At 34.1% G+C, this 12,183-nt stretch overlaps 2 protein-coding genes across 2 annotated transcripts; both read left to right on the top strand.

The window, feature by feature from the left end:
- The first annotated feature begins 5,784 nt into the window (after positions 1-5,784).
- On the top strand, positions 5,785-7,093 carry LOC139849915 (uncharacterized). The gene is made up of 4 exons (XM_071839527.1): positions 5,785-6,030; positions 6,301-6,531; positions 6,682-6,909; positions 7,040-7,093. The coding sequence occupies exons 1-4, from the start codon at positions 5,785-5,787 to the stop codon at positions 7,091-7,093; spliced, it is 759 nt and encodes a 252-aa protein (XP_071695628.1).
- Positions 7,094-7,418: 325 nt separating this feature from the next.
- Positions 7,419-9,901, top strand: LOC139850396 (11-beta-hydroxysteroid dehydrogenase-like 4A). The gene is made up of 6 exons (XM_071839975.1): positions 7,419-7,743; positions 7,876-8,074; positions 8,525-8,604; positions 8,702-8,833; positions 9,234-9,386; positions 9,458-9,901. The coding sequence occupies exons 1-6, from the start codon at positions 7,462-7,464 to the stop codon at positions 9,671-9,673; spliced, it is 1,062 nt and encodes a 353-aa protein (XP_071696076.1). The 5' UTR covers positions 7,419-7,461; the 3' UTR covers positions 9,674-9,901.
- Positions 9,902-12,183: the final 2,282 nt, after the last annotated feature.

Genomic DNA, 12,183 nt, shown 5'->3' with positions numbered 1-12,183 from the left:
AAGAAGAACAACATGAGGATCAACATATTCCATATCACGATCAAGATCAATTATTCATGAATCAGTTTCGTCAATTCGCTCCACATCAAATGATTCTGAGCTTAGACATTAATGAAGATCAGTTACACCCAAATCTGAGATTTGATCGATGTTGGATAGAGTATCCAGATTATCAAAAGAACATGCACATTCTCTACTTTAAGGTTGTTGAAATGCCAAGGGCAATTGACTGGGTACCTTTGGAAACAGTTGACCTTGCCAAACCGATTCGGGAATTATTGGTGCAAAGGTATGGTAATTCTCAGTTTAATGATTGGATGCGCCTATTTTCCATTCGTAGAACCATATATAGGGAATGGTGTATAGAATTACTTAGTACTATTAAGTTAAACAGCGATGTTAGGAGGATAGATGATAGAAGCTTTATTAGATTTCTGTTAGGTGGACGCATGTACAGAATGTCCATGATAGATTTAGCCAGGGCCTTACAGATTTACACCCCTGCTGAACTTTTGAGCCCCGACTGTAATAGCCTGATTGCCCAAGGAGAAAGGGTAGATAGGGAATTTAATGTTAACGCCGTCTGGAGGCGTATGTCCCATTTTAATGAGTTTCAAGCTGGTGGGGGGCATACATACTTAGATATTGATAGAGCTGAACTCCGGGTGATACATCGATTCTTAGCAAACACAATTACACAAAGGGGTAAAAATAAGGAGAAATTGACTTTAAATGATTTATTCTACCTTAAGTGTATTAGAGACCCGAGGAGTTTCGTTAACATTCCCTATTGTGTAGGTTATTATCTATCTAATGTAGTTGGGGGGATGAAATCGGGGAGTATTATAGGTGGTGGTATTTTCATTACTCTCATTGGAGAGTATTTAGGTGTTGACAAGAACCGAGGGGGTCCAATGGTAGAAATAGAGGACGAAGGTGAAACTATAAGTTCACACGTCTATCAGGGTGCAAAGGTTTTATTGATGAGACGTAATCGGGTATATCGATACGAGGGACCTCAGCGACAGGTAGAAAGAGGTTCGGATGACGAAATGGAGGAGGCGAACAACATTATGGAAGTTGTTCGGGAGACTGCTCTTGATTTAGGCGTTCGTATGGAGGAAGAATACATGACGAACGATGATAGGCATATGCAGTACGAGGCGTGGCAACGCCGGAATGATTACGAGCATTCCCGGCAACGAGAGCATCACCGATGGGATTATCATCAGCGCCAAATCATAAGCCGGCTGCAGCCTAATGAGATTTATTATCCGACCCGACCCGCATTCTATCCTGCACACCAGCCAGAAATGAGACCGCCCTATGACATATATGATTATGACGCAACATACCAGTTCACCTATCAACAGCCATGGAACCCTGATCCGAACATGAATTGGGATCCCTATCCTAATTATCCTCCTAACCCACCTCCTGATCAGTAGAGATAAGTTGGTAATTTATATTTTTATTATTTTAAACACTTAACATTTTAATTACATTTATGTAATGTTTGATATTTCTATTATTATTATGTACTAATATTTTTCTTATAATTTGAAAGTGGGATGTCAAAGTTCCATTTCAAATTGCATGTATGATTATATTTGTATTGTATGTATTTTATGTTATGCACAAAACAGGATAAAACAACGCGTTTTCAAAGACTGGCATTAAGTTCAGCAAAAGCAAGTAATTTTGACGACAAGATGCAAAATATATGTGAAATAACAACAAGACGGAATGAACAAATGACGTGCACCATTTATCATTCAACAATCAAACGACAATATGTTTGAAACTTTGGTAAAATTTAATCATTTTTCTACGCTAATAACCCTCAATAATTTAAATTGTTTCTGATTTCTTGCAAATGAGGGCATTGCAAGATCTTAAGTGTGGGAAGGGGTTAAATTCTTTCGGATTTTTAAAAAAAAATTTTTTGATTTAAACACTTGGTTACCATTAAAAATGCTAGTAACGCAGTAGTTGTGTTAGAATCTAGTGCTCTCCGATAACAAGGAACAGCCCTAGTCTTATATACTAACTACCCAATTCTAGTAAAATTTTTCAAAATTTTCAATTAAATGAATTCAAATCATGTTTATACATATTTATGAACGATAAAACTAGGTTTTAACACCGAAATTATTGTTACCTCGGAAAGGACATAAATTGAGAAACAAACTAAAATGTTAAAATTCATTTAAAATGGAATAGAGGACGATAAAAAGGAAAATAAAAGCCAAGTGTGGGAAAATTTACCAAGTTATTTTAAACATATGTCACATATATCTGTAACAAATAACTGAAAATACTTTTGCTTTGGACTAAACTAAACTGTTTTACCCGCTAAAAGAAAAGAAGAGATGGATCTACACGATGAATCAATTCCATCATTAAAAGGAAGTAAAGTCTTCCGAAAAAGACACGCGCTTCTTGATTTAGGTCATGAAGTTGTCGTCCAGACCAGCTGTAGGTTGACGAAAAATCTAGAAAAGTCATCACTAAAATCGGCTGGAAATCCACGGACCTCAGCATCAAACAGGGTCGCCAAGTGGTCAGATTTATCCTAACCATGAGAAGGATTTATCTCGTACAATGGGGAGGCACCGTGCAAATTAGCTTGATAAGACTAATGAATCAGATCCCCAGAAAGGATAATCTCCTTAAAAGATTAAAAATCAGCTTTTAAGACTGATATTACTCAATCCTTGAGATTGACCTTAAAGATTGAGAATTCAAACTCATGGAATTCAATGATATCTAAACTCGAGCTTGAACGAGAAAATATTTTGATAAAAAAATTACAAACCAATTTGTTTTCTGAAAATCCATTTTCAATGCGTTCATTACCATTGAACGTAAAATCCTAGGAATTCACCTAGAATTCATTAGGTCACCTGAACCAAATCGGGTGTCAACCGTAAGAACGGTGGTTGCATAGCATGGTCGGAGACAGGACCTTGTGCCAGACCGAAAAATTAAAGGATGATCTTTACTATTGCTCCTACCAAGGATAGTTCTAGCATCTGACACGTTAAAAAGACCATAATCATCTGCATGTCACTGGACATTGCCTTAACAGTTTCTTGTTCATCGCTTTCCTTTACAACCGGACGGTAGTTTACTGAAAGGTAATATACGAAACAAGTAAACTGGATGTGTGCTTTCCGATACCGGGATAGCAGTGGATTACACGAACCTAAAAAGTTTTAGCCAAAATATTGATCCACAAACATATTTTTCAACACCGATGATGGATCAAATCAGAAAACTTGTCTAGGGTAAAATCTAGCTTGAATTTTCAAAAGATCAAATGTTTTCATAAAGATCCAATTTCCTAAAGGATCTAAATTTTTATAGTCATGTGGGACTGTAAACCGCCTTTCAAATGTGCACTTTGCTTTGGAAACCGAAAGTAAATCGGCTATTTGATTGCCAGTGTCGTTGACCTAAACCCGAGGCAACCATAAAAAGACACACCCACCTTTAACCACATCGTTACTACCATTGTTTATACCGCTGTATTGAAGTCACTGATGTACAAAGTGTGAAGAATAAAGAAGTGATTCAAGTGTTTCAAGACTATATTGCTTGAGGACAAGCAACGCTTAAGTGTGGGAATATTGATAATGCCAAAAATGAACACATATTTTATAGCATTATTCCCCAAGAAAGACAAGATTTTAGTTGGTATTGTTCGATTTACAAGCAATATTCGTTTAAATATTAAAAAGTGAAGACAAAAGGCAGATTCGACAAATTGAAGACAAAAAGGTCCAAAGAGCTAAAAAGTACAAGATACAACTAAAAAGGTTCAAAATATTGATGAGGAACGTCTCAAAATGACAAGAGTACAAGTTACAAGACGCAAAGTACGCGATTTAAAATAATACGCGAAGACGTCCGAAAATCCGGAACCGGGACCTGAGCCTAGAAGAAACGCCCGACGTAACGGACCAAAAATATCTACTCAACTATGCATATAAATATAATATAATATATAAATAATTATTAAAATTATTTATATATTTATATTATTTATTTATTATATCGGCAAGCTAGAAAACAAATGATCCTGAGCTGGAAATCACGGCCATGCGAGTCGCATGGCCTAATGCCCAAACTCATGCGACTCGCATGAGTACCTTTTCCAGGCCACCTTCTATTTAAAGCGACTTCGTGATCCGTTTTTACTTACACAAAAATATATCCATCAATCTCTCTTCTCTCATATATACGTAAAATATATATATATAATTTGTATTTTAATTTTAATTTTAATTATAATTCTAATAATAAGGGTATGTTAGCGAATGTTGTAAGGGTGTAAGTCGAAATTCTGTCCGTGTAACGCTACGCTATTTTTAATCATTGTAAGTTATGTTCAACCTTTTTACATTAATGTCTCGTAGCTAAGTTATTATTATGCTTATTTAAAACGAAGTAATCATGATGTTGGGCTAATTACTAAAATTGGGTAATTGGGCTTTGTACCATAATTGGGGTTTGGACAAAAGAACGACACTTGTGGAAATTAGACTATGGGCTATTAATGGGCTTTATATTTGTTTAACTAAATGAAAGTTTGTTAATGTTAATATAAAGATTTACAATTGGGCGTCCCTATAAATTACCATATACACTCGATCGGACACGATGGGCGGGGTATTTATATGTACGAATAATCGTTCATTTAACCGGACACGGGAATGGATTAATAGCCACTAGAATAATTAAAACAGGGGTGAAATTACATTCAAGGGTAATTGGTGTAATTGTTAACAAAGTAGTAAAACCTTGGTTTACACGCAGTCGATAACCTGGTGTATTCATTAAACAAAGTATTAAAACCTTGTTACAATTCGAATCCCCAATTAGTTGGAATATTTAACTTCGGGTATAATAATAATTTGATGAGGACACTCGCACTTTATATTTATGACTGATGGACTGTTATGGACAAAAACCAGACGGACATATTAAATAATCCAGGACAAAGGACAATTAACCCATGGGCATAAAACTAAAATCAACACGTCAAACATCATGATTACGGAAGTTTAAATAAGCATAATTCTTTTATTTCATATTTAATTCCCTTTATTTTATATTTAATTGCACTTCTAATTATCGCATTTTTTATTGTTATTATATTTAATTGCACTTTTAATTATCGTACTTTTTAATTATCGCAATTTTATTTTATCGCACTTTTATTATTCGCAATTTCATTATCGTTATTTACTTTACGCTTTAATTTAAGTCTTGTATTTATTTTATATTTTACATTAGGTTTTAACTGCGACTAAAGTCTTAAAATCGACAAACCGGTCATTAAACGGTAAAAACCCCCCTTTATAATAATAATATTACTTATATATATGTTTGTATTTTTATAAAAGTAAACTAATATAGCGTTGAGCTTTGTTTAAAGATTTCCCTGTGGAACGAACCGGACTTACTAAAAACTACACTACTGTACGATTAGGTACACTGCCTATAAGTGTTGTAGCAAGGTTTAAGTATATCCATTCTATAAATAAATAAATATCTTGTGTAAAATTGTATCGTATTTAATAGTGTTTTCTGCTAAAATTAATAACTATTTTATATACACCTCGCAAAAACATCAGTGTGCCTTTATTTGCGTCGCGCTTATTCTATAGTGACTGTAAAGTCCTTGTTGAAAGGGTTAAGACGAAAATTAATAATTAGCAAAATAAATTTCTATCGTTTTCAGGTCGAGTTCAGTTGATTAATTCTGTCCTTTCGTCAATGCAAATCTATTGGCAATCTGTGTTCCTTTGGCCAAGTGCTATCATCAAAGAAATTGAAGTTTTGATGCGGAGGTTCCTTTGGTGTCAAGGTAGTATGAAAAAAGGTAAAGCCAGAGTTAAATGGGATGACGTGTGTCTTCAGAAAGAGGAGGGTGGCTTAGGCATTCGTCGATTAAAGTATTGGAATATTGCTCTTATAACGACTCATATTTGGAGAATTCTTGCACATAAAAAGTCTATTTGGGTTAGTTGGGTCTACTCCTATTAGTTAAAAGATCGAAACTTCTGGGATGTTTCGGTTCCGTTAAATGCTAGTTGGGGTTGGCGTAAGCTGTTGGGTATGCGTGACGTTTTGCGTGGTAGATTCATACATGATATTGGGGATGGTACCATTACATCAGCTTGGTTTGATGAATGGAACGAGGTTGGTCCTCTCATTAATATAGTCAGATGACGTGATATTGTTAATGGAGGTATGTTGTTAACTGATCAAGTGTGCGACATCATTGATCAGGCTATGTGGAGATGGCTTCCGGACTGGGTGGATCGTTATGCTATATTGAATAATTTGGCGCCTCCTGTTCTTTCAGTTAATAGTGATATGGTTTTGTGGAAAGATATCGCTAGTAACAAATGTGTTTTTTCTATCAGTCATGTTTGGGAATTCCTACGCCCTCATGCTCCAACAGTGCAATGGTACTCAATGGTTTGGTTCTCTCAATGTATTCCCCGTCACGCGTTTGTGGTATGGCTTCTAATGGGTGAACGTTTAAAGATGCAAGATAGACTAAAGGCGTGGTAGATTCATCATGGGTCATCGTTATTATGTCCGCTATGTAATATGGTGCAAGATTCTCATGATCACTTATTTTTCTCATGCATATTTTCGTCATAGGTGTGGTCATTAGTTCTGAATCATATTGACTTTCCGATGGTCACGCATGGTTGGAAGGATTTTGTGTTGTTGGTGAGCCCGTTTGCTGTTAGAAATGTGGCTAGAATAGTCGTTATAAAGCTTCTCTTCGCGGCTTCAATTTACTATGTTTGGCAAGAGAGGAACCGATGTCTATTCAAAAAGGGTAATCGTTCTGCGGTGCAGCTTTATGAGACCATTTATTCTACGGTTCGCTTAAAGCTTATGAGTTTTAGATGAAAATCTACTCCGAGTGCGCTTAGGCTTAAATCGGATTGGAAAATATCTTGATTATGTTTTTTTTTTTTTTTTTTTTTTTTTTTTTTTTTTTTTTTTGTAGAGCTTCGGCTCATGTTGCTTTTATTTTAAAGTTTGGTTGTTTGTGAGGTTATAGGGCATGTCCTATAACTCACTTCTTTTTTGTATCGTTGTTTATATCAATATATTCGCCGGGTAATACCCTTTTACCCGGAAAAAAAAATATAGAACATGAATACATAAACCTAATGGACTAGACATAATGGACCCTTATAGATTAGGCTAACTAATATAGGCTAACATCGACATCATGGAAGCTGCACTTTATAGGTACATAAGTTATTATTAGTTATATAAATCGTGTGATCTCTTACCACTAATGGTCAATATTGTATCACCAATATCACTACACTATATATCGATTATAGTACTGAAGTGTCATAAACAACATAAATATGGTGGGATCGGAAATTTAGTGGTAGGTCTATGATTGGATAGAAACTTATGAGAGTACTAAATGCTACAAAAACCCGTTCAAAAGAAACCAGTTGTGACTTGTGGTGCGTTTATAGGCATAACGTATACCCAACCATGTATGAAGCCTACTTCAATAACAAGCTCACAAATGAACTTGTATTCTACCTTTTCCTCTTATTTTTGTTTCTCGTTTCGCCCTTCCTTTTCATTTGGGAACTAATCCACACCGTCCGATCATGTTTCCGAGGTAGCGAAAACATGTCTGGAAAGGTTGTTATGATCACTGGTGCTTCCTCCGGACTCGGAGAGGTATGTAATTAACCATATGCTTAACTGATCAATTACACATATCATTAAATTATTAAATTTTTTAAAGAAATTAAAGAAGCCAAGCTATCATTAATTGAGTATTGTGTATTAAATTATTAAATTTAATATCAGCTCATGGCATACGAATATGCAAAACGAGGTGCATCTCTAGCGATTATTGCGATAAAAGAATCAGAGAGTCGGCTTGAGAAAGTAGCTGAAAGAGCTCGTGAAGTCGGCTCTCCTGATGTTCTTTTCGTGTTTGCTGACGTGTCAAATGTTGAAGAGTGTAGGACATTCGTGAATGAAACCATTCAACATTTTGGTCGATGTAAGTAATCTGTAGAAATAGAGTGATGGGCCTAATTATATTAAGTAGTAATGGTATACGTTAAAAACAGATTGGGTCACAACCAGTACTTGACCCAACCCATTTCACCTACTCTAAAAACTGATTGGGTCACAATCCGTACTTGACTCAACCCATTTCACCTACTAAGTACTCAAGTAGTTATTGTCACCCAATCTGTTTTTAACGTATACGAGTACTACTTAATATTGTATATATATATACATAGCACAAATCTCACATTTCAATAATTTGACCCATTTTATGTGTGTAGTTTGGCTATAATTGTACAATTTTACTCTTCAATAAAACAGTCAAGATAAAACTTAAACTAATTAGTTACAGTAATATATTTGTTACAAATATATCAATCACTTTTTTCCAGCCCAAATTAGTTTGCATTAACATGCTACTCATTTCCTTTGTATGCAGTGGATCATCTTGTTTGTAATGCAGGAATTGGACCTCTTTATTCGACGAACATTGATGTCACAAAATTCGTACCTGTTATGGTATGATCCTGGAAATTATAATTTTTGCAAAACGCTTTCCTTCATAGCAGATAACTAGAATCCCAACTGACATACATATATGAATATGTGCGCGCAGGACATAAACTTTTGGGGATCAATATATCCCACTCATTTAGCGATCCCGCACCTCATGAAAACTAAAGGAAAGATCATTGTTAATGCCTCATCTGCCGGAATTTTGAATCCACCCAGAGGCGGCTTCTACAATGTAAATAAAAAAATAAACAGATCCACACAACCATTAAAATTTTTGATTGCGGTCTTTCTTATTTAACTACTTCCTCTGTCCCAAACTAAATATATCAGTTTGATTTTTGAAGTCTTTTTTATGAGTTTGAGTTTAAATATTTTTATTTGTGTTATATAATATTTTATGAAAATTATATCCACGTTAAAATGTGGTTCATTTATATAAATTTCATCAAATACTGTACATCACAAACAAAATATAAAGTTAAAGTTGTAAAAGAGACTTTTAAAAGTAAAATAGAACAGCACGATTTATATATATATATATATATATATATATATATATATATATATATAACGATACACATACATAAATAAGTGTTCAAAATAATGATATATGAGTGTTACAAAATTTGCAGGCAAGTAAAGCAGCATTGATTAGCTTCTACGAGTCCCTTCGATTTGAAGTGTCTCCAACAATAGCCATAACAATCTTGACACTCGGATTCATAAGAACAGACTTCATAACCGCCAAGTATTCCACCACTGGTGTGGGTGTTCGTCTGAGAAAAGTGAGTAATTTATAGTATTTTTCTCGATCTTATCATAAGTCTACCACTCTAAATCAAAATTTATTTGGCAGGATCTTTCAAGTTTTTCCCCATCAATGGAGGCCGAACCATGTGCAAAAGCCATTGTTGATGGAGTATGCAAAGGTGCAACATCAATTACACAACCAAGGTTTATGAAGGCTCTCTTCTTGATCAAGTTCTTATTCCCACATTTTCATCATTTCTACTTGCGTCTTTATTTCCCTCAAAGAAATCGAAAGTTTGAAAAGGTAAAGATAAACCTTTGAGAGGGGGGGTGTTATCATTGCATACGATGTTTTAATCGATTTTTTAACTTGATTATGATTCTGGATTCTACTTAATTAAGATCCGGTGGTTATTGTTATCCATGATTACTCAATGTTTGTCCTACTGCCATTATTGTTTTCCTTTTAATTGGAAAATCCATATCCATATACATATCATCTTTCTTTAAAGAGAAAGGACAACACAAACTCATAGGAGTAAAATTTATGAGGAAACAGGACAAGTATAAGTTGGTAGTTGTGGTAGTAAGTAGTTGTTGGTAACATGGTATCTTAAATTTGTACCACAAAAAATTTTCAATCACAGTATACGCATTAAATGACCAACTTTTTTTTGGTAAAGGTTATCCCGATGAAAAAAAATATATATATATTATTCAAGCGATTGTACCGATGAGAATCATCACAAAAACACAAACAACATTTTCTTGTCGTAAAGAAAATCCCACGTCATCAAACCAGTTCTCTCTCTAGGGCGATTTGGGCAGGAAAGTTAGTTACAAACTTTTCTGCCATTTTCGCTTGAATCAAGCTTATCTGTAGCTATTTGAGAGATGTTTTCATCTCCTATTTGAAGGATTTTCGTGTGTACTTTTAATAATTCAGATTAACGCAGCGGATAGTTAAAATAATAATCTTTTATTATTTTATGAAGAAAATTTTACAAGATTAAATTTTCACTTATTTAATGAAACATGCATATGATTAATCTATCCCAATGATCCAATTACACCATAATAATTGTCATGAAAATAAATCACAAGATGAGTTAACGATATACCTTTCTTGAAGAAACTGATGAACGGAGAGAAACCTACGATCAATTGGTATGACCGACTCTTTGAAAAGTCCACTACACTTTCAGACAACGCCAATGGATGCTAGTGCAAACCTAATTAACTTATTAATATAATCAAGTTATATTAATAAATAATAAATATAATACTCCGTATGTACTCTTGTTAGCAAGAACAAATCAAGAGATATTGCTCTCTGCTTTTGTGCAACTATATGACACTTTTCATTTGTTGACAAAGATGTAAGATGCAAGTGTGTGTTTTCGTTCCTTTTATTTTTGTATGACCCACTCACCAAAAATCAATCAATGGTATATATTTATAATATATGTGTAAAGGTAAAACTTTGAATTGTGAAGTAACGCGTACAAAATTATTTTGTTTCTATTACACCATATATTGATTCTCAAAATCCCTTTTTAGATTTTGTGAAGATCTTTACAAGATCTTTTCATATTTTATTAATTGAATTTAAAAATTCATTTAAACATAATTAATTAATTCAAAATTAATCAATTAATTCACAACGTAGTATTTTAACTTATTTCGTCACTTGAATACTATATATACATCTCTCACACACACACACACACACATATATACATATATATATATATATATATATATATATATATATATATATATATATATATATATATATATATATATATATATATGTGTGTGTGTGTGTGTGTGTATATATATATATATATATATATATATATATATATATATATATATATATATATGTGTGTGTGTGTGTATATATAATTTGACGTCTAGGTGTATATATGTGTGACCCTAAAGGGTCAAATAAATTTAGCCATATAGTTATATGTTTATCTTACACATAAATCCTACAGACTCCCACTTGTGCATGGTACAACAACAAGTAACTGTACAAACAATGGATACCGTGTAGCAACATGCCATTGTCCCCAAATTCACGCGAGGGTAGTTTCTTAAAACTACTTATAGTAAGTGTTTAAATGTCATTCGTCCTTTTGTTTCAGATACTTTAGTTAAACTTGAGGTATTGGATGTGATATGTCATACTCTGAGCTGAACCAAAACCTTAAAAGAATGTGGAACAAGTTTGGGCTTAAGGATATTCTGATGGATAGAAAGAAAAATTTGCTACTTCAATTTCCATAATGAGCAGGGAATAAGTAAGGTAATAGAAAGTAGCCCATGGATGGTCAATGGTAAGCCCTTACTAGTGCAGAAATGGAGTACTGATATTAATATAGAGAAAACTGACCCTGAGAAGGTACCAATTTGGATTAAATTGAAATAAGTCCCCTTTGAAGCCTCGAATGTGAAAGGCATTAGCACTTTGCAAAGTAGGATTGGAAAACCATTGGTGATGGACAATACAACTGCTCATAAAGGTCGTAAAACTCCTTCTTTGGCCAAATAGCTTGCTTCGGTTTTGTTTGGTTGTTTAGTTGTTTGTTTATTTCGTTTGGGGTCGGAATTATCTTGTTTTGTTTGCTTGTTTTTGTTACTTGCTTATGTTAGCTTGCAGCTATGTAGTTTGGGGTAGGCTTGCTTGTATGGGTCCCTTGGGGTCGTAATTATCTTGTTTTGTTTTCTTGCTTATGTTAGCTTGCGACTTTGTAGTTTGGGGTAGGCTTGCTTGTATGGGTCCCGGTTAGGTTTTTTGTTGTTTGTGGTGGCTCTTCGTTTCTAGGT

The sequence above is a fragment of the Rutidosis leptorrhynchoides genome, chromosome 5 (assembly GCF_046630445.1).
Source record: "Rutidosis leptorrhynchoides isolate AG116_Rl617_1_P2 chromosome 5, CSIRO_AGI_Rlap_v1, whole genome shotgun sequence".
Lineage (NCBI taxonomy): Eukaryota > Viridiplantae > Streptophyta > Magnoliopsida > Asterales > Asteraceae > Rutidosis > Rutidosis leptorrhynchoides.
This window is presented reverse-complemented; position numbering and strand designations above follow the sequence as displayed.

Excerpts from the sequence above, each read along its gene's own strand:
- LOC139850396 (XM_071839975.1), top strand. The coding sequence starts at position 7,462 with ATGAGAGTACTAAATGCTACAAAAACCCGTTCAAAAGAAACCAGTTGT. Across the intron at positions 7,744-7,875 it reads CTTCCTCCGGACTCGGAGAG|CTCATGGCATACGAATATGC; the intron begins GTATGTAATTAA and ends ATTTAATATCAG. Across the intron at positions 9,387-9,457 it reads TGGGTGTTCGTCTGAGAAAA|GATCTTTCAAGTTTTTCCCC; the intron begins GTGAGTAATTTA and ends TTTATTTGGCAG.
- LOC139849915 (XM_071839527.1), top strand. The coding sequence starts at position 5,785 with ATGCAAATCTATTGGCAATCTGTGTTCCTTTGGCCAAGTGCTATCATC. Across the intron at positions 6,532-6,681 it reads TTCCCCGTCACGCGTTTGTG|GTGTGGTCATTAGTTCTGAA; the intron begins GTATGGCTTCTA and ends TTTTCGTCATAG. Across the intron at positions 6,910-7,039 it reads ATGAGACCATTTATTCTACG|AGCTTCGGCTCATGTTGCTT; the intron begins GTTCGCTTAAAG and ends TTTTTTTTGTAG.